The sequence below is a fragment of the Lactuca virosa genome, chromosome 5, assembly GCF_052849685.1.
Source record: "Lactuca virosa cultivar CGN04683 chromosome 5, Lactuca_virosa_CGN04683_v6, whole genome shotgun sequence".
NCBI classification, from domain to species: Eukaryota; Viridiplantae; Streptophyta; class Magnoliopsida; order Asterales; family Asteraceae; genus Lactuca; species Lactuca virosa.
In genome coordinates, this window is record NC_136430.1 from 339089821 (window position 1) to 339112184 (window position 22364).

The 22364-nt window shown below is 40.5% G+C and overlaps 1 protein-coding gene and 1 pseudogene across 1 annotated transcript; both read right to left on the bottom strand.

Annotated features, from left to right (window-relative positions):
- Positions 1–237: 237 nt before the first annotated feature.
- On the bottom strand, positions 238–348 carry LOC145118235 (U2 spliceosomal RNA; annotated as a pseudogene).
- Positions 349–864: 516 nt separating this feature from the next.
- LOC145115394 (putative glutathione S-transferase) lies at positions 865–1933 on the bottom strand. The gene is made up of 2 exons (XM_079051683.1): positions 1570–1933; positions 865–1293 (listed from the first exon to the last, which is right to left on the bottom strand). Exons 1-2 carry the CDS (start codon positions 1888–1890, stop codon positions 943–945), a joined length of 672 nt encoding a protein of 223 aa, XP_078907809.1. The 5' UTR covers positions 1891–1933; the 3' UTR covers positions 865–942.
- Positions 1934–22364: the final 20431 nt, after the last annotated feature.

Consider the following 22364-nt stretch of genomic DNA (forward strand, 5'->3'; position numbering starts at 1 on the left):
ATAAAAGCAATACAAGAGAAGCCATAATCGCCTTTTTATATTTTTATTTACCCACAGAACTCTTTCAATATGTGTAATATATATATACATGGAGAGTAGAAATGTTAGCCCATAGTAATAATTAAATATGGTGGCTGATATACTACAGCTGTTTTACTCTTTTTCTTCGGATACTAAAATTCAGTTGGCCTATTCTAATAATTAAAAATGGTGACTGATAGCCTGATACCCACGTTTTTGGAATAGGCCCACGTTTTTGCGAGTAAGCCCACATATCAAATATTAAACTGATAAAGAACAGACACTACAAGACTACACTTGATCTTAGCCAAAAGGCCGAAAATAGATATCCTTCTTGCAGCCGTGGGTTCTCATTTTATATGCAGCTTTCTCTTGGTTTCTTGCTTCAATCAGCCGATGTGGGACGCAAAGCCTTCCACTACTACTGATTTCCTTCACAACAAAAGTTATATAATAAGCCAAAGGAACATCGTTTATCCTTTTCGTTTTTTACTTGTATATGAGTGTTCATATATTTATTTTTTTTCTTTTATTTTAAACAAACGAAAACAACGTTCTTGATGCAGCCATTGATGGTGTAGCTGCATACCATAACTACAAGTTAAAAAACCAAAGCCGGTGAAGAAACTCCTGATCGTTCTAAGCTTTTTACTACAAGAATTCAAGAACTACATCATCCCTAACATCAGTTGCTGTTTAGTAGATTCAAAATTTTCAAATATGTAACCAATCCCATTCATAAAATAAACATTGCAAAATGTAAGCATAGCAACAAATGTATCTGAAAACACGACTTTCATTATTTATATGTGACAAACACATCTAATTAAGTGTGTTTTTTCTGACACTAAAGCGAAACACAGATCCAATACAGGTGTTAAAAACCATATATAATGTCATTGGCTTTGATACCTCAAAGTTCTACTCATCAAGTCCAAGTATCCTCCTCATCTGTTGAACAAAGCCATGGACCTTTAGTTGGTCAGGAAGAGAGTTAGATACGCTCTCCTTGTTCTGAAAGCACCTTTTAGCCCAAGCGAACAATTTTGGGAACTCTTGTTCTATGTTAAATTCCCCGTAGGTTTTATAGGCATGAAACCTTGAATAAAATGGGATCAAAGACAGATCAAGGTACCCGAAACTGTCACCTCCAAAGTAAGGCTTCTCTCCAAGCTCTCCTTCAATCAGTTTCAGGCAATATATGAACTCTTTCCTTGCTGCATCTTGTTCTTCCCCTATTGTCATGCACATATTCCTCCCGATCAGGAAAATCTGCATTTCCGTAGACAAAGTTAGAGAAAAAGATTCCATAATCTAAAGACCATTTTACTCGCTTTTAATTGAAATATGTAGATCTGGGTTGAAAATTACTTGATTAATTAGTTAAAACACACTTTCAACTGATTTGAGAGGACCAAAATCAATATGTTTGGAATTATCTAGAGGGCGAATCAACATGACTCCAACCCTGAATCATAAAATCTGTTAAGTACTAGATAGAATATTAAAAGTAAATTAAGGGAAAAATCAGGAAGAGTCAAAAGTTACCTTCTTATCAATAAAGTCAGACCAAAACCTCGCACGAGCTTTGCCATAAGTATCAGAAGGAAACAATGGAGCTTTGTCTTTCCAGACTTCATCGATATATTCAACAATGATGCTTGACTCGCAGATCGGTTTGCCGTTGTGGATGAGAACCGGAACCTTCTTGTGAACCGGGTGCATCTCCAAGAGAAGCTGGCTTTTGTTCCTCAAATCCTCTTCTCTGTATTCGTATGAAACACCCTTTTCAGCAAGAGCGATCCTGACCTTCATTCCATACATGCCAGCCCAGAAATCCAGTAGAATCACCTCTTCTTGTTTTGCCATTGTTGGGTTCTTCTTGGTGATATTCACTTCGTGGAGAACGTATTTCTAGAAGCACAGAAGCATGAAAAGAGTAGGCACGTAAATCCAAGTATTAAATTGTTTTATTTATATGAATGTTTACAAAAGTAATTTTATTTTAATTTTAAATCTAAAAGTTGACCGACAATGTATATAAAACTCAAGATCTTTCTACAAAATTTAAATCTAGATACAAGTTTGATATGTGAATTCGGGTATCCGTGGATATCCGACTCTAACGGAGCGGGGATTCTCCGTCTTAACGAGTAATGGGGCGGACACGGGTCTTAAATCTTATATCTGAAGCGGGCGCGGGTCGAGAATGGATACAACACTCTCCACACGTTTAATACACGAATATATAATAGGGACAATTACTTAAAAGGGTAATATATTTTTTGATTTGTACATATTTAGTCACTGACGTTTTTTTTCGTCCACATTTACCCCTTCAACTTGTTAAATTGTACACATTCAGTCCTTATGACCGGTTATTCCAGGTTAGCCGGGAAAATGACTTAATAGGGTAATATATTTCTCATTTTGTACACATTTAGTCCTTAATATTTTTGTACACATTTAGTCCTTAATATTTTTTTGTTTCAAAATAAGTTATTTTTGTTTTTGTACTCATTCAGTACTTATGAATGATTTCTTTAGGTTTTTCTCACGACATCTTACGTGAGACAATCATTGATGAAGTGTTTGCGGCTGTTGATGTTTATGTGTAACATCTCATTTTCACAACAAAAAAATTTTCATTTTTAAATAATGCAAAACTCCCTAATTATAAATCCATTATTAAGAAAAAAAAAACGATATTCCAAAATTTATCGAAAATCAGAGTAATATAAGAAACGCGGAATCCTCAATACTATTGATGAGTGTGTACAGTCATGTCTTCGCCTTCCCATGATCAATGATAGAACCTCAAAACATAAACAACTGGATAAGCACAAAGTTTAGTGAGTTTCTACCCGATACAACAAACGTATTATCATGCATAACCGGCCCACACTCATCAGATTGGAATACTTTGGCCCAATCAGTTATCCGACTGGAATGCCAACACACAACAGGTCCAATCAGTCATCGAACTGGAATACCCAGGGTTTGTCGGCATGCCGCCTTAACCCAACCGCTCTTCTCGAGCCTCCGTGCCTACAGCTTACAGTCGGTCCGCACCAGGTATCTTGGCCTACAACATATAGCAGGACCACATCAACCTATCCCGCGACCATATGACTATCATACGTAAGATGTTGTGATAAAGACATAAAGAAATCATTTATAAGTACTGAATAAGTACAAAAACAAAAATGACTTATTTTGCAACAAAAAAAATATTAAGGACTAAATGTGTACAAAAATATTAAGGACTAAATGTGTACAAAGTGAAAAATATATTACCCTATTAAGTCATTTTTATCGGCTAATCTGGAGTAGCCGGTCATAAGGACTAAATTTGTACAGTTTAACAAGTTGAAGGGGTAAATGTGGACGAAAAAAAAGTCAATGACTAAATGTGTACAAATAAAAAAATATATTACCCTTTTAAGTCATTATCCCTATATAATAATATATATACAGAGGGCACGCGACTTAAGGCGGAAGACTCTTCGATTCTTGTTTCGTCATTAGAGCATCTCCAATGTTTACACTATATTATCATTTAAAATAAGTGTCACATCATCATATAGTTAATCTTTACGTCTAAATAAGTTATCACTCTAATCATTAAGCTTATTTTAATAGCTTTTCTTATAAATATAACTAATTTACCCTCATTTATTTAAAATGTTTTATAAAACCTCAACATTTAATTATTCCATTTTTAAAACAAAAGTATAAATATAAATATATCGTTTCATTATATATACACGTAAAATAAGAAAAATTGTTACTATGTTATTGTTATAAAAATAAAATAAAAACATTGAACATATTATATAATCGTCATAAAACTTATATTTTATAAATGAGATGTCAAAAATATTTAATAGAAATAATTAATCAGTAAATAAATAGAAAACATCTAAAACTAAATTATAATTAAAAGGGTAAAATGAAACATGGTTAAAATAAAAGGGGTTATATGTACAGGTTAGTAAAGTATAGAAATAAGCTATTAAGTCCAATGGTATTAAGTGGTCAAAATAAATAAATGCATAGTAATAAGATATAAAGAACCTTCTATTGGAGATAATACGACCAACACTATCGTTCATATTTCTAAAAACATGAACTTGATAACAAACCTTTCAAGACTCTCGTTCTGACCAATCCTTTATATCTCTCAACCATATCAAATTCCAAAAACCCAATAAACTTACACTTTAACTTTCTCTGACCCAAAGCACTGAAACCATCAAAATGAATTCGGTTGCTGATCTTCCGAGCTAAACACTTGTAACATCCATAAAAATCACAACAAATTTAAACTTTTTAAAACAATCCCAAATTATAGAATGTTTACAAAATCATTGTTTTCAAAGTATTGTTCCATATCAGAGTCTCCCATAGATCAAAAGTACATAAATAAGAGGATGTGTATGGTCACGTCTTCGCCTTCCCGCAATCATCAGTAGTACCTGAAACAACAACTAAAAATCGTAAGCCATAGCTTAGTGAGTTTCCCCCAAAATACCACCACATACAACATATCAGACGCAACATGCATAAACAAGCCTTCAGCATGACTGGACTGCCTCGTAGGGCCTTCAGCCTATCTGGACCGCTCATGAGCCTTCAGTATGACTGGACCACCTCGCAGGGCCTACAGCCTATCCGGATCGCTCGTCGTGCCTTCGGCCTGACTGGACCGCTTCGCAGGGCCCACAGTCTATCCGGACCGCCCTGCGTATCTTGGCCTTCAGCACAAAGCAGGACTACCTCAACCTGACCAACCACAACATGTCGACATACACATAACATATAAACATATACCATGCATCAGACGACAGGCAGATTTACAGATCACTATGCATGCTAATATTCTATATACCAGGATACCACTCTAACAGATCACTATAGCATAACAACATCCTATATACTAGGATACAAATCTAACAGATCACTACAGCATAGCAACATACAGTAAAACATGATATCAATCCAAAGGGCCGACCTTGGTGTCTTCGACCCGTAAGTATAGTGAGAAAAACTCACGTCACAGTCTGAACAATAGCTGATGAGGTCCCGACTCCGAATCCCAGCTCTAACCGTCACCTATGCATCCAAATGACCAATTCTCAAACACCATTCAAAATACCCCTTGGTCAAACTTGGTCAAAGTGAAAGTCAAACTGGTCAAAGTCAACTGAGTCAACTAAGTCAACCCAGTCGAGTCAACACTGAGTGCGTACGTGGGGCGTACTCCAAATGTACGTTGGGCGTACTCGAGCGTTGACCACCATCAAGGTGGTTGACCTCGTACGCGATGCGTACCCCAGGTACGCAGGGCGTACTCCCGGATTTCCCAATCTCTCATTAAGAGCTTAATGGCTCAAGCTCTCACATCCATCTTCCTAATCCAAGGCTAGAATACCCTCAAGAGTCATAAAGTTTCTAACTTTATGACTTTGCATGTCCATTAAGTGCTTAACTTAACTTCTTAATCCATTAATACCTTCTAAAGAATACATGGAGCAAAACCAACCATCTAGACCCCATTTTTATGACTTAAGACCCTTCCTAAGGTCTGAAAGGACAACTTAATGGCTCAAGAACATGATATGATCATGAATCTCCACATTTGGGACAAAAAGGACCAAAAATCAACCTAACACAAGATCTAAATGAAACCTCACCAAGTCTAGGACTTTATACCTCCAAATGATGCCAAAAGGTGGTGTGATTCTGGATCTAAAGAGCTTCACTCCTCCACGATGGTCTCTACTTCCTTCTTTTTTCTTCAAAAGCACAAAACACACACACTCAAGCTTAGAAATGCTTCACAAGGTGGATTAGGGTTGAAAAAATGTTTTAAGAGGATGGAGGCTGATGAAATGATGGAAATGGGGCTATAATGGGGTTTAAATATGAACCAAACCCTAAAAATTAGGGTTTGCATGGCGGGCACGTACGCCCAACGTACTAGGGCGTGCCCTAGTACGCTCAGCATACACACGTACGCATGGCGTACTCCCCCAAAACCCAAATTACAAAAATGCCATTAAGGCCCTCATTGCACTATTTCTTTTACTTGGGGTCCAAATTGAAATATAATTCAATTTTAGGGTTAATAAAGAAAGTACCTCAAAACAGGATGTTACAATTTTCCCCCACTTGACTTAGACTTCGTCCTCGAAGTCTGTTGCAACGAATAAATCAGGATAATGCTCCCTCATCTCAGCCTCCGGCTCCCAGGTCCACTCAGAGCCTCTCTGATGCTGCCACTGAACCTTTACCAAAGGTATCTTCTTGTTGCGCATGACCTTCATTTTTCTTTCCAAAATAGCCACCGGTCTCTCAATATAATTCAGGCGCTCATCGACCTGAATATTATCCAAAGGAATCACTATCTCACTGTCTAACACACACTTCCGCAACTAAGAGACATGGAAAGTGTTGTGGATCTGACTGAGCTCGCTAGGCAAATCGAACCGGTAAGCCACCCTGCCTACCCTGGCGATCACATGGAAAGGTCCAATATACCGGGGACCCAATTTCCCCTCTTCCTGAAGCGTATAACACCCTTCCAGGGCGAGACCTTCAGGAGCACCATATCGCCGACCTGAAACTCCAACTTTGATCGACGCTGGTCAGCATAGCTCTTCTGCCGACTCTAAGTGGTCTGATACCAACTTGTAACGTCCTAAAAAATAAGAACCAAAAATTTCATTTTTAAATTAATAAAAATAGTATTTCGGAAACATCATCATAAGAATCCAGATAAAACAAATGTGTCAATCATTACATCATATCAGAGTAATTTAAGAAAATGCGGAACGAGGTGGTGTGTGCTCTGCAATCAACCCAAACTCTTCCTTTTGAAAACAGAAGTTCTTGAAACATAAACTGAAAACCGTAAGCACAAAGCTTAGTGAGTTCCCCAAAATACCACATACCATACATACAATTGCCATGGGCTACCCCCATGGTCTTTTCCTTGAAATTCCATGGGCTCCCCCCATGGTCTGACATCCAAGTGCCATGAGCTACCCCCATGGTCTTTCCTTGATACGCCATGGGCTACCCCCATGGTCTGACATGCAAATGTCATGGGCTACTCCCATGGTCTTTCATTCAAATATCACAGAGACAACTATCATTCCACGTAACAAATAATGGGCAAGCATTGGTGCCTTCGACCCATGGACATAGTGAGAAAACTCACCTCGCACTGTTGAACCACACCGATGACTCCATGGTTGTTGGTCCGACAAATCCCCAAGCTAACAATATCAAATAACATCCATTTAACAATTGGTTTCCAATCCATAACCATCTGACCATACTTAGGGTAAATGACCAATTTACCCCTTACCTAGTTTGGACCAAGACTTAAGCCCAAACCTAATAGTCCAAAAGGCCCAAAACACTTAAATTATGATGGCCCAACAATTCCCTAGACATCCAAGTCCAAATTATGGCCCAAAGTGAAGAGCAAAAGATATGAGGCCCATTCTGTTGAGTATGCGGGGCGTACTCAGCTCGTACGCACATCGTACTCACCTTAGGTCTTGTACGCTCAGCGTACCCTCTCATACAACCAACTTCCATATTAAGCTCTTATTCCATACAAACTTTACTCCACAACCTAGATCTGACTTCCTTGGACTGATTTATCACGTAAAGTTACGGACTTTACGTTTATTCATGCCTAAATGAATCTCTTAAGCTTAAAAAGGACTTAATATGTGACTTAATGCATGCATGAGACCCAAAACCCCATAAAGTTGGCACCTTTATGCTTAAGGAACTCCCAATAAGCTCAGATCTAAAAGAATAAGTCCTTCAAACGTCTTAACTCAACACCCAACCCAAAAAGGGACCAAAAACATAACAAATCAAGTCATAAAGAGATCTAAACATCTACAAGGCAAGGTATGAACTTGATACCTCCAAAGTCTTGCAACAAGGGCGATGATTCTGGATCTAAAGGCTCCTCATCAAGCAAAGCACATACAAACTTCTTTACTTCCTTCACAATGGGCCAAAAATGACACCATAATCTTCTCAAAAGCTCAAAACACCACCAAGAAGGCTTAAGGGTCGATTTAGGGTTTTAGGAGGTTTGGGGGCTGGTAAAGAGGCCATCCCTAAAGACTTAAGGTCCTTAAACAGGGTACAACACACTTAAATTAGGGTTTCCTTCACTCCTCGTACGCCCAACATACGAGGCCGAGGCTTCGCGGTCCTTCCTTATTGGTAAGCTTATCGTACACAGTGTACGCACCGCGTACTCCACTTCACACTAATACGCCCTGCGTACTCCCTATGTTTGCCCCGCGTACTAGGGTTTCCCTTAAACCCTAAAATACTCAGAAGGCCATAACTTCTTCATTAAAAATCCGATTTCGACGATCCTTATATCAACGAAAAGATAATGAGAAGCTCTACGCTTTTATCAACTCATACACGCCTTAAGATTTCCTGAACAAAATCCAATTTCCATAAGAACCCGAGCTGACACATTACCGAAATACCCATTGGCTTCAAAACACAAACCGAACACTCGGATCATCTAAATTACATCACCCACACCCAAATAGGATATGATTTGGGACAGGGCGTTACACATACATATCAGCCAACTTTTTGGCCGAGGAGCTCTCCCAGATGGCCAAAAAGTGGGCTCTCTTGGTCAATCGATCCACGATGACCCAAATAGCATCAAATCCATTGGTCGTCTTTGGCAACTTGGTGATAAAATCCAAGGTGATTTGTTCCCACTTCCACATGGTAACATCCAAAGGTTGCAGCTTGCGATGCGACCTCTGATGCTCGACCTTGACCATCCTGCAGGCCAAGCACCTCTCGACATACCAGGATATCTCCCTCTTCATAGACGACCACCAATAGCTCAATCTCAAATCCTGATACATCTTGGTGGCTCCCGGGTGTATAGAAAAGTGAGACTTATGAGCCTCCTCCAGCAGTATTTGTATGATCCCACCGGAGACTGGAACCCAAACCTGACCGGATCGGGTCAACAATCCACGAATATCGGTGGCAAACCTGTCGATCTCACCCCTGATCCTATCATGTTTCCATTTATCATTGCGAACTCCCTCTGCCTGAGCCTCCCTAATCAAACCCAAAAGCGGAGAACCAACGAATATCCTCGTACACATCTCCCCAACTGAAGACCCGATCGACTTGCGGCTCAATGCATCCAATACTACATTCGATGTACCCGGATGGTAAAGGATCGCGCAGTCATAATCCTTGACTACGTCCAACTACATGTGCTGCCTCATGTTCAGGTTCAGCTGATCCATAAGATATCTCGAACTCTTGTGATCCATGTAGACAGTACAACGAACCCCATAAAGATAATGTCTCCAAATCTTTAGGGCAAACACCACTGCCCCCAACTCCATATCATGTGTGGGATATCTCGTCTCATACGTCTTCAACTGTCACGAAGCATAAGCGATCACTCGTCCTCTCTGCATAAGGACCGACCCCAAACCAGTGATGGATGCATCACAGAGCACCACAAAATCCTCGACTCCCTCCGGAAGGGTCAATACCGGGGCCTCACATAACCTCCGTCGAAGAGTATCAGACGCCGACTGCTGCTCGGGGCCCCATCATAAATCCACTCCCTTCCTCGTCAGATGAGTAAGGGGTGCTGCAATCTTGGAGAAATCTTGAATAAATCTCCGATAGTATCCCGCCAAACCCAAGAAACTCATGATCTCTGAGGGAGATTTCGAAACCTCCCACTGTATCACAGCCTCGATCTTGGATGGAACGACCAAAATCCCATCCTGGTTAACGAGGTGTCCGAGGAACTGGACCTCTCATAATGAAAAGTCACACTTTGAGAACTTGGCATAAAGCCATTCCCGCCTCAAGACTCCCAGAAGCTCTCGAATGTGCTCCTCATGCTGCTCTCTGGTATTGGAATATACCAAGATATCATCAATAAACACAATGACAGATCGGTCGAGCATCGGCATGCACATCCGATTCATCAAATCCATAAATACAGCAGGCACATTGGTGAGCCTAAATGGCATCACCACAAACTCATAATGCCCATAACGATTCCGGAATATTGTCTTCTCCACGTCCTCCTCTCTCACTCTCACCTGATGATACCCGGAACTCTATCGATCTTGAAGAACCAAGATGCACCCTGCAAGTGATCAAAGAGGTCATCAATCCGCGGAAGGGGATAACGGTTCTTCACCGTTAACTTGTTCAACTCCCGGTAATCAATGCACATTCGGTGTGAACCATCCTTTTTCTTGACGAACAATATCGGTGCTCCCCATGGAGAACTGCTCGGTCTGATGAACTGCTTGCCTAACAGATCCTGAAGCTGAGAGGAAAAATCCTACATCTCAGGCGGTGCCAAGCGGTATGGCGCCTTGGCAATCGGAGCCGTACCTGGCACTAGATCCATCCTGAACTTAACCTGCCTCTCGGGAGGCACACCGGGTAACTACTCTGGGAAAACATCAGCAAACTCCCTAACAAGTGGTACCTCTGAAACTGAAGTCTGCTTCTAACCCTAGTATCAACCACATAAGCCAGATAATTCGCACACCCGTGCTAAATATATTGTCGAGCCCTTGCTGTTGAACAAAACCCTGAACCAACCCTAATGCCCTCTCCATAGATAATCAGTTCTCCCCCACTTGGGGTTCGAACTACCACTGGTTGTCCCTCGCATTCAATCATGGCACCAAACCTACCCATCCAGTCCATACCCACTATAACACATACATCCCTCATGGGGTTAGGGACCAGATCAATCGGATAAGGCATCCTGAAGATCTCGAAAAAACAACCCTGATACAATGTGGATGCAGAAACCCCATGTTCTTTAGCGATAGAAACCCGCAACGGACACTCCAAATCACTAAGGGGCATACCAAAATTCTTACTAAAAGATCGGGACACAAAAGACCGACTCGCGCCCGAGTCAAATAATACAAGAGCAGGCAAAGAGTTCACTAAGAACGTACCTATCAGAAGCATAATCATAAGCATACCATAAAATATAACTGACAAAACAATAAATAGAAACATATCGGTCACAACGTCTAGCGCTGCTCTGGCCTCATCGACAGTGAGATGGAAATCACGTCCCCGAGCCCACGGGGGATCCATCCTCCCCTGATGCCCATCGGTGATCCTCATAGTGGCTGGCGCCGACTTGACGACGAGAAATAGATAGTTGACCTTTATATGGCCAACCTGATCACAGTGGTAGCAAATCCTAGTACTCGGTACTGGGGTCGGCTAACGATAATCCCTCGCATAGTGGCCCTCATTGTCATACTTATGGCATCCAGAAACAGGTCTACAACGTAATGCCCGTGTTTCGGGCTAAGCATTAGTATGATAATGTAATAGTTAGGGTCTACAATTTTAACCTATTTTGAAGTAATAAATAGGAATTATTTGAATATTATGTGAATTGTGTGATTTTATGTGCATTATACTTGTTTATAAGATATAATAAGTTAAGAATAAAAATAAGCGTAAAAAATAAAATAATAGATAGACTCAATATCTACGAAGAAAGTTTTAGTGGTCGTGACAAGGATTCCGGAGATATAAAGAACGTCGAAATCCGACTTATAACGAAGGAGTTATGACCTGTCGAAGTTCGCGACAAAACCGGCAGGACGCTGTGTGATGTAAAAAGTGAGTTTATGATAAAGTACTTTTCAGCCTTATCAATCTAAACGAAAGTCGTAGTATACGTTAAACTGATAGGGTGCATAAAAAGAACGCCTAAATCTGACTTCGTATGAGGAAGTTATGATTTTTCTAAGATTTGGCATAACAATATGCAGCCCAGAATTCGAATTTTAGATCGACCGATTTTTATCCGACACAACCTAAATGAGAATCGAATATCTCGTTAATAAGAACTCAACAATAAAAAGACAGACGAAAACGGGCGTCGGATGACAAAATTATGAATTTTTAACGGACTTTACTTGTCCAGCCCTGTTAAAATATAACTTTAACAATAAAGTCAAAATTAGTCGACGGAGTCTAAACAAAAGTTGTAGAGTACGTCTCCACCTACACGTGGATATAAAGAACGTAAAAAACGGATCTTGTATGCGAAAGTTATGGAATTTAGAAGTCGGAGTAGGCTGATGTGAGGGTACACACATATACCCCCCACGTAGATAACTTGTACGCCCCGTGGTCTCGCATACGCGGCCCAGAACCTCCCACATTGCCCCATCCGAATTTCTCCATGTGCCCCCTCGTACGCGCAAAGTACTCTGAGTAGTACGCCCAACGTAAGACCAAAGTCAGGCCTATAAATACCATGTGAGGGCTGCCACAATTCCTCACACCTTAACCTTTCTCTCTCTCTCTCTCTCTCTAACTTCTCTCTAAACCTCTCCCAAGCCTTAGTACTTCCCAAGTGCTAAGAAGCGAGTCTCGGAGCACCAGAAGGCTCCGAGAAGAAGAGCTTTCGACTCGGAAGTTCTGCCCCCGTAGAGCATGGTTCCTAGCCAAACCTCCCGGTAAGTGAGTTATGCTTACCCTACTTTAAGTATAGCTTATGTTTAAGTTTATTATCGTTATTATGAAATTATAAACAATATATGTTATAAAATATAATATACAAAGTGTTATTATAATATCTTTTAACTACTCGCGGTACGGGGAATCTGGTTTGAAGGGCCGCATAGGGTTGTTGGATTTCAGAAGTGCTATAATGCCAAAATGGTCCTGCCCTCCGGTGTTTCATGTCTGGCCCCTGTCTGTACATAGTGGTTGAAAAGTATTTTTTTAACACTTATAAAACAATAGCACTCATAAATAGTCGCAATAAATATTAGACTAAAATCTAGCGGTAATGATATTAGGTTTCGTCGAAGGAAAATAGAATTGTTAGAAGCGAAGCGCTGCCCGAGTTTGGAATCATCACTTTTAAAAAGTGAGTGCATAGTTACTTTCATCTTACACATATATATGAAGTATTTAATATAAATTACATGCTATGTGTGCATATTATCTATGTTCTTCATATATATGCTGGATGAACAAAATATACATGTTTTATTTGTTTTAAATTGTATATGTATTTTATACCTATAATTATGATGGGTAAAGATGGGTAGATGATATAGATGGTGAAATAAATGATGAGAGGCCTCGATGTTTAAGATGATCCAGTCATCTAGCTGAGTATAGATGGCGACCACAGACTATTCTAGACAGTCCAGTGGAACGTTGGCAGGCTCGCAACCTGTAGGTGTTTTTGAACTAAGTGTTCACCAGATCTACTCCACCCCCTCATGGTTGCCTTATTTGACATGTATTGCTAAGGAATCCCCTAAGTGGTGTCGTCATCCCGATGAAAATCCATAGGCTAGGTCCCTTACTTTAGATGTTTTAAGGACAGGAAGTGAGGATAATGGGAATGGGTAATCGGGTTGTTCGATTTTATGAAATTAATAAACTGAATTATTGTGGGTTGAAAACCCTATGTGCTCACCAGACTCTCAAGCCTGACCCAATCAGTTTCTTGTATACAGGTAGTGGCAAAAGAGCATAGGAGTGATGGTCTGATGAGAGATCAATGGATTATAGGCCACTAGAATAAATAGATGTTGTAAGGCCTATGTTGTTTTTGTTTATGCTTTGATCTGTATTGACAATGACATCCCGAGGTTTTTAATATAATGAAAATACATTTATTCAGAAATGCTTTGATAAATTATTTATCATGTTTTTGGGAACAAATTCCGCAACATATTTCTTCAAAAATATACTCTGATTTTCAAATAAAGCATAAACAAATCGGTATTTTATAGCCGTGAAAATGGGGATTTCACAGAAAAGAAACCTCATGCATCTTGCCGCACTTACCACAAGTGCATCCTCTCTGACTCCCATATCTAACATCAATGACCTTACACCGCTTCGGCACAGGCTGCGGCTGTGTCGGGGCCTGCCTCTGCTCCCTGGTCTGGAGCTCCATCTCAATCTTACGCCGTCGCGCAGCCTCCTACAAATCAAGGAGTGATCTATAATGTTGGGTAGATACGAACAGTCGGATGTCCGTCTTGAGCATGCTCAAGTACCAAGTAATCCGAGCTTGCTCAGAAGCAGCAAACTCAGGGCAAAACATGGCTCTCTCCGTAAACATCTTAGTGATCTCCATCACCGACTCAGTCCCCTATCTCAAATCCAAGTACTCCTCGGCTAACCTCTCTCGCTCCACCAAAGGAACATATCTAGAACGAAACATCTCAGAGAACTGCTCCCAAGTCATGACAGCCCTCTACTCAGAAGAATACGAGCTAGTAACAAGTCTCCACCAATCTTTCGCTCCGGACCGAAGAAGGTTCAGAGCGCACTTGACCTTCTAGTTAGTTGGGCAAGAGCAAGTGAAGAAACATCCCTCGACGTCAGACAACTACCTCATGGCTATTATTGGATCCTGAACTCCGTCAAATACCAGGGGCTTCGTATTGTCGAAGTCCCGGTACTGGAAGGCTCTCCCAGCACCAATACCTATGGTAACAACGACCGCGGAGGCTACAGCAGCAACAGTCTCCGAAAGTGCAGCATACCGGTCGTCAAAGAACTCCATCATAGCGGTCTTGATAGACCCAAATAGCTCTAGTATCTGCTCCCGGACAATGGAAACAACCTCCTCCCGAATGATCTCCTAACCCAATCCTCAGTCAATCAGCCCATCCTGGCCACCTGTCCCGACTCCTGATCCAAATCCCAACTCAGATCGCCTCGTAACGACCATACTAAAAATAAACCAGGGAGATATCAGATAAACGCATATCATACCATGGGAACCAACTCCCAACAAAGCCCTAGGGTTATGACTTCCCTGCTACGCGTACGGGTCTTGTTCTTCTGGTAGTATAGGCCCATACTACCTTCCACACCCACCCGTATTTGTCTCGAAAGATCATCACAACAACCCTAACGACACTTCCTAGAGAAAGGATAGACATTCCTTGACTGGTCGGCTAACCCCACATGATTTATCCATGAAACTTCCACCAACCCTGCAGCACTTGTGTATGCTAATCATACATAACACTGGATCTTATAGACAGTCAGATACTTGATTCTACCCTAAGCCCACAACTAGACAAGGAATAGGAAATAAGGCTAAATCAAACATTCTTAGGCTATACAATCTTAGTTATGTACCATTTTTTATGCATACACTAAGCAACTACAATAATGATGTCAATTTCATATAATGAAAACCCTAGGCTACCAGGCATCTTATAATCAGGCAATTCTATCATGCAATTCCTGAAGATCCCTAGCCTATCACTAGCATGTTGTACTAACATATCACAATATCAAATAAAAGTGTGGTAATTTGGGGTCTACTTACTGGCTCCGGCTGATCTTACACATCACATCCTCTTTTGATTAATTTGAAAACAATTTCGAAAATCATTTTTAAAACCTTTTTATTTCCTTAGTTTGAGACTGGATTCACACGAGTGTTCCTCCAATTCACTCAAACCAAGGCTCTGATACCAACTTGTAACATCCATAAAAATCAAAACAAATTTAAACTTTTTAATACAATCCCAAATCATAGAATGTTTACAAAATCATTGTTTTCAAAGAATTGTTCCATATCAGAGTCTCCCATAGATCAAAAGTACATAAAACAGAGGATGTGTACGGTCACACCTTTGTCTTCCTAACGGTCATCAGTAGTACCTGAAAACAACAACTAAAAACTATAAGCCAAAGCTTAGTGAGTTTCCCCCAAAGTACCACCACATACAACATATCAAATACTGATGGGTTTTGAGCATTCTAACACTTCCTAAGTGTACATGCAACCCTAATAACCTTGGATCTATGTTTGTCTAATAATCATGCAAAGTTGAATTCCAAGGTTATATTCCTATCTAGCATACATGGGGAACATTTTTAACTTGAATGAAAGATAGAATAACTTACCTTGTTGTTGATTATGATCCTTGAAACCTTGTGAGCCTAGCACCCCAAGTGTGATGCCTCAAATGCTTCACACAACACCAAATGCAAAGGAGTAAACTTTGAGAGAATCTTACACTTGCAAAATCGGCTCTAGCCCTCTTGTTTCTTAGTGTCGCCGATTTTGGGGAGAACACCTTGGTTTATATAGTGTGTTGCATTAGGTAAACCCTAATGTAACATGACTCTTCATTTCATGATCCATGGGTTAACTCCATGGAACATCCATGGAGCATCCTATGGGTGGAACCCAACTTGATAATCCATGGAGCCTCTTAGCCCACTATATAAGATATGGAAGATTTACATAATCTACCCATATATTTAATTAGTTATCTTTTGATCACTTAATTAATTCTAAATTAATTCTTGATCAAACTAATTAAATAATATTATTAATATATTAGAACTTATAATATATTAATAAACCATAAGTGTTATTTCTCTCATTTTAGTTTATCCAATTGCATGGTGCCATGCAACCCAAATGGACCATGCCGGGTCGGGTCAAGTACATACCAGAAATAGTTATGGACTTAGACACCTTATCCAACAGTCTCCCACTTGGATAAGTCTAATAACTATAACTGCAATACTTCAGGAACCGATCGGCAATCGTAGCTCTTTCAAGGTCTCTCGGAACTGAGAAGATGATGATACGCCATTTAAGATAAGTGATCATATAATCCTCTGTTCTAGATATCAGCCGGACAAATACATGGAACAATGTCTTACTTATTGTCCAGCAGTTTGTTTCCCGATTTCCGATTGGTTTGACAATGAACTTAATTGAACACATCAACTTAGTTCTGACCGGGCCCGGTACGTAGGTCAAAACAAAATCATCGAGGGGCCCAGATATCAGCTTCTAATCCAAGAAGGAACAGATAAACTTCGACTCATATGTTTGTTCTACTACTCATTGAATTATACACAAGAGCACGTTTTATAACATCGAGTTACCAATGCGTTTTCGTACAATCAATGCATAATCAACTCATAAGTAACAAATCATATCTCTAGGTTTGAAGACTTATATGATATTACCGTCTCACGATCACTCGAGATAAATTCCATGAAGTGATTCCAGTGAGCGTGGGTTGAGTCCAATGCTCAGAACTTATGAGCACTCATGAGTGTTGTAGCCATGTCCAACAACTTAGACCTCTGCAACCAATCATGACAGTCTTGATTCATACCTACTTCCGACATATGACCGACTGTGGAGGTTCGAATAATATGATATACCAAACATAATTATTCTGGAAGTCAAAACATGCAAAAGAAATATAGTAAACGATTGACAAGAGATAGCAACACTTTACTCATAAATAAAACACCTTTTATTCATCATCTAATGTCAATTACACTTTACAAATTTCAAGGTTATCTAACTACTAAATCTAATATCATCCTTCAGCCCTATGCTCCGAGCATGCTGGAGATGCTTAACCCGAGTCAGTCCCTTTGTGAGGGGATCTGCTGGATTCTCATCCGATGATACCCTCTTTGCCATGAGGAGTCCTTCTTCTATTCGATGTCTGATGAAATGGTATTTTCTGTCGATGTGTCTGGATCTCCCGTGATCCCTTGGTTCCTTGGCTAAGGCAACTGCACTTTCACTATCATAGAAAATTTCCATTGGCTCTTTAATAGCTGGTACAACTCCAAGGTCTCCAATGAAGTTCTTCAGCCATATCGCCTCCTTTGTTGCCTCGCTAGCTGCTATATACTTTGATTCGCAAGTTGAATCAGCCACTGTCTCTTGCTTGGAACTCTTCCAAGAAATTGCTCCTCCGTTTAAGGTAAAGACCCAGCCTGACTGAGAGCGGAAATTATCCCTATCAGTCTGAAAGCTAGCATCAATATACCCTACAACTCTCAAGTCTTCACTCCCACCGAGGGTAAGGACCCAGTCCTTAGTCCTCCGTAGGTACTTGAGGATATTCTTTACCGCAGTCCAGTGTGCCTTGCCAGGGTTCCCCTGATACCTGCTAACCATGCTCAAAGCAAAGGCTACATCAGGTCGAGTACACGTCATAGCATACATGATCGATCCTACAGCCGAAGCATAAGGTATTCGACTCATTTCTGCTATCTCAGCCTCAGTACTAGGGCTTTGTGTCTTACTCAATCTGGCGTTACTCTGGATGGGTAACTCTCCTTTCTTGGAGTCCTGCATGCCGAATCTCTTCAACACCTTATCCAAGTAAGTACTCTGACTAAGTCTAATTAGTCTTTTACTCCGGTCTCTCAAGATCCTTATCCCTAGAATATAGGCAGCTTCTCCTAGGTCCTTCATAGAGAAACACTTCCCAAGCCAGGACTTAACTTCCTGCAGAGTTGGGATGTCATTTCCTATGAGTAGTATGTCATCCACATACAATACCAAAAAGCTAACTATACTCCCACTAGCCTTGACATATACAAAAGATTCATCTTCACTCCTAGAAAAGCCAAATTCCTTGACTTTCTCATCAAAGCAAAGATTCCATCTGCGAGGTGCTTGCTTTAACCCATAAATGGATTTATCAAGCTTACACACTCTATTAGGGTACTCTGTGTTGACAAAACCCTCTGGCTGACTCATGTAAACATCCTCAGCCAACTTTCCATTAAGGAAAGCGGTTTTGACATCCATTTGCCATATTTCATAGTCATGAAATGCGGCTATGGCTAACAGAACCCTAATAGACTTAATCTTGGCCACTGGAGAAAAGGTCTCATCATAATCAACTCCCGGAGTTTGTGAGAAACCCTTTGCAACCAGTCGTGCCTTATAAGTGTGTACATTACCATCCATGTCGGTCTTCTTCTTGAAGATCCATTTGCACCCTACAGTCTTACGACCTGGTACATTCTCAACCAAGTTCCAAACTTGATTGTCATACATGGACTGTATCTCGCTGTCCATTGCCTCTTTCCACTTGGCTGACTCAGGGCCTGCCATGGCTTCCACGTAACTGTTAGGTTCATCCAGACCTATCAGCGTCTCATCACTGATAAGTGTATCACCTTCCGCAGTAATATGGAATCCATAGTAATGCTCAGGTGCATTCCTAACCCTTGTGGAACGCCTCAGAGGTACAGACTTGTCAATTGGCTCAACAGAAGTTTCCTCCTCAAGTTGAGTGCTAGGGTTTGAAGTTCCTTCACCACTTGACTCTTGAATTTCTTCAAGGTCAACTTGCCTCCCACTGTCTCCTTGGCTTATGAACTCTCTCTCGAGAAAGAACGCCCTCCTAGCTACAAAGACCACATTCTTACTAGGTCTGTAGAAGAGGTAACCAAAGGATTTCTGTGGGTAGCCGATGAAAATACACCTCTCACTTCGAGGTTCGAGCTTATCATGAGTCTCGCATCTCACGAAAGCCTCGCAACCCCAAATCTTAATGTGGTCTAGTTTGGGTACTTTACCAGTCCACATCTCATGAGGAGTTTTGGCAACTTTCTTTGTGGGAACTAGATTAAGGATATGGGCGGCAGTCTCTAAGGCATACCCCTAAAATGAGATTGGTAGCGAAGCTCGACTCATCATGGAACGAACCATATCCAACAAGGTTCGATTACGCCTCTCAGCTACACCATTCAACTGCGGTGTCCTGGGAGGTGTCAATTGTGAGACAATCCCACATTCCCTAAGATAGTCGAGGAACTCTGAACTAAGATACTCACCACCTCGATCGGATCGAAGCATCTTAATGTTCCTGCCCAATTGATTCTCGACTTCCTGTTTAAACTCTTTAAACCTCTCAAAAGTCTCTGACTTATGCTTGATTAAGTAGACATATCCATATCTACTGTAATCATCAGTAAAAGTCAAATAATAATGATTAGCATCCCTTGTGGCATGTTTGAAGGGCCCACACACATCCGTGTGTATAAGATCCAACAAACCTTCACCCCTCTCACAAGAACCTGTGAAGGGTGACTTTGTCATTTTTCCAAGTAAGCATGATTCGCAACTATCATCTGACTTTAGGTCAAATGACTCCAATACTCCATCCTTTTGGAGTTGGCCTATGCGTTTCTTGCTTATATGTCCAAGAGGACAATGCCATAATGATGCTTTATCCAAGTTATTATCATTAACAGAATCAATACACAATACATTATTTCCTAAGTTATCAACCACAGATACAGTTTCATACACACCATCACAAGGTAATGCTTTAAAATAAAGAACATTATTAAAGAAAGCATTAATCGAACCAACTTCATTATCAAATGAAAAGGTGAAACCTTGTTTATGCAATGCATGAAAGGAAATAATATTTCTTGCCATTTCTGGCGAATAACAACATTTATTCAAATCTAAACTAAACCCACTACTTAGCGATAAAGTATAAACTCCAATCTTGGTGACAGGTAAAGCTTTCCTATTCCCCATGATTAAGTTTATTCTTCCATGCTCCACATTCTCACTTCTTCTTAGTCCCTGCAAATCAGAACATATATGAATACCACAACCGGTATCAAGGACCCAAGAGTTAGAATGGGGTGAGTTATTAGATAAGATAGTGTAAATACCTGCATGGTTGGGTTTAACTTTCCCATCCTTCACATCTTGCTGGTACTTTGGGCAGTTCCGCTTCCAATGTGACTTTTCATGGCAATAGAAGCATTCAGCCTCTTTAGGGTCAGAAGAAGGAGTGACAAAACCTTTCTTGGTTCCACTTGAAGAAGAGCCATCAAGGGTCCTAGCCTTGGTACCCTTCGAAGAGCTCTTCCTCTTCTTCCCTCTACCTTTCCCGATTGCCAAAACCGGGGCGGAGTTTGGAGTAGGAGTGTTAACAACCGACTTACCCTTAAGACCTGTTTCTGCGGTCTTGAGGAGTCCCTGAAGTTTGCTGAGTGTGACCTCTTCCTTATTTATGTGATATGTCATGCGGAATTGATCATAGCACGATGGTAAGGAGTGCAAAATGATATCTATTGCAAGCTCCTCAGGGAAGTTCACATTAAGCTTCAGCAACCGATCCACATACCTTAGCATTTTCTGCATGTGGCTCGTGACGGATTCCCCGTCCTTCATCATGGTTGTTATGATAGAGCATATGATTTCATACCTCTCTTGTCGTGCACTTTGAAGGTATCTTTCCATCAGATCTTGGTGCATTTCAAAAGGGTAGAAGTCCTCATAGGACTTTTGGAGTTCCGCTGTCATGGTGGCCAACATGATGCATGCCACTTTTGTAGCATCCCTTTCATGTGCCCGGAAGTCAGCGATCTCCTGGGGAGTTGCAGTGGTCTCATCAATCTCCTTAAGCTCCTTGTCAAGGACATATTCTTTGTCCTCGTAGCGGGTAATCACCCTGATGTTTCTGATCCATTCATTGAAGTTGGATCCATCAAAAGTGACTTTCCCACACAAGTTCATAAGGGTAAAGGAGCCATTAGGATTAGAGCCAGAAGCAGCATTGTTTGAAGACATCTGAAAGAAGAGAACAAGATTAATTTAGATACTAAGAGAGTCCTTAATAAAACACCCAAATGTAATATTAAGGCTAGGATCCAATCACAATATATTATAACTTAGAAGAGGTATGCTGTAATCCACGCTATAACATATTTGAAAGGTAGGTGAATGACGATTCACCAATTTCCACCATGAAAAACGAAATATAGATATTAGGTTTTTAATTGGTTCTTAGAAATTCCTAGATTCTTTTGAGATTCAATGAACTTTTCAAAGGCATGTTTCAATCTCGAGTGTGCCCTCCAAGTTTTGTGACTGGGATACCGAGGATCACAAAACGAGGTGTGAAGTAACCATGCAAATCACTTGGTACACTTAATGTTTATTACTCAATCGATGTGCCGGTTAACCACACGAGCTCCACCGACCTATAATAAACTTTAAGTCACCCTTTACCTTCCTTGTTAAGTCCAAGTTAGTGTGCCGGTTAACCACACGAGCTCCACTAACGACTTAAACAAAGTGTAAAGTGTAATTTCATGGATTAGCACCTTATTCACATTTTCCTAAAGTAACTAAGATTGGGAATTTAATAAAAGCATTTAGTTACTTTATAATATTCATCATACTTTTAATGAGAATTTATAAGTCCTTGTCCTACCCGTTCGGCTAACGACCCTCCACCAATCAAGGAAGCGGTGGGTGAGAGTGGACACCCATTAAGTTGCCATTTTATAGGCAACAACCTTATACCCCCCTTATAGACCGGCTTCGTGAATGAGGCGTACTAGCGGTAAGACGACTTGACGTTATACATATATATATATTAGTAACTTATAATATTATAAAGTATAAGGGTTGAATTTTAACTTTTAAAATTCTAAGG

What these genes read in the sequence shown, in the direction of transcription:
- LOC145115394 (XM_079051683.1), bottom strand. Translation starts at nt 1,890, where the DNA reads ATGGCAAAACAAGAAGAGGTGATTCTACTGGATTTCTGGGCTGGCATG. An exon ending in CTGACTTTATTGATAAGAAG is followed by an intron (nt 1,294 to 1,569) that starts GTAACTTTTGAC and finishes ACGGAAATGCAG; the next exon opens with ATTTTCCTGATCGGGAGGAA.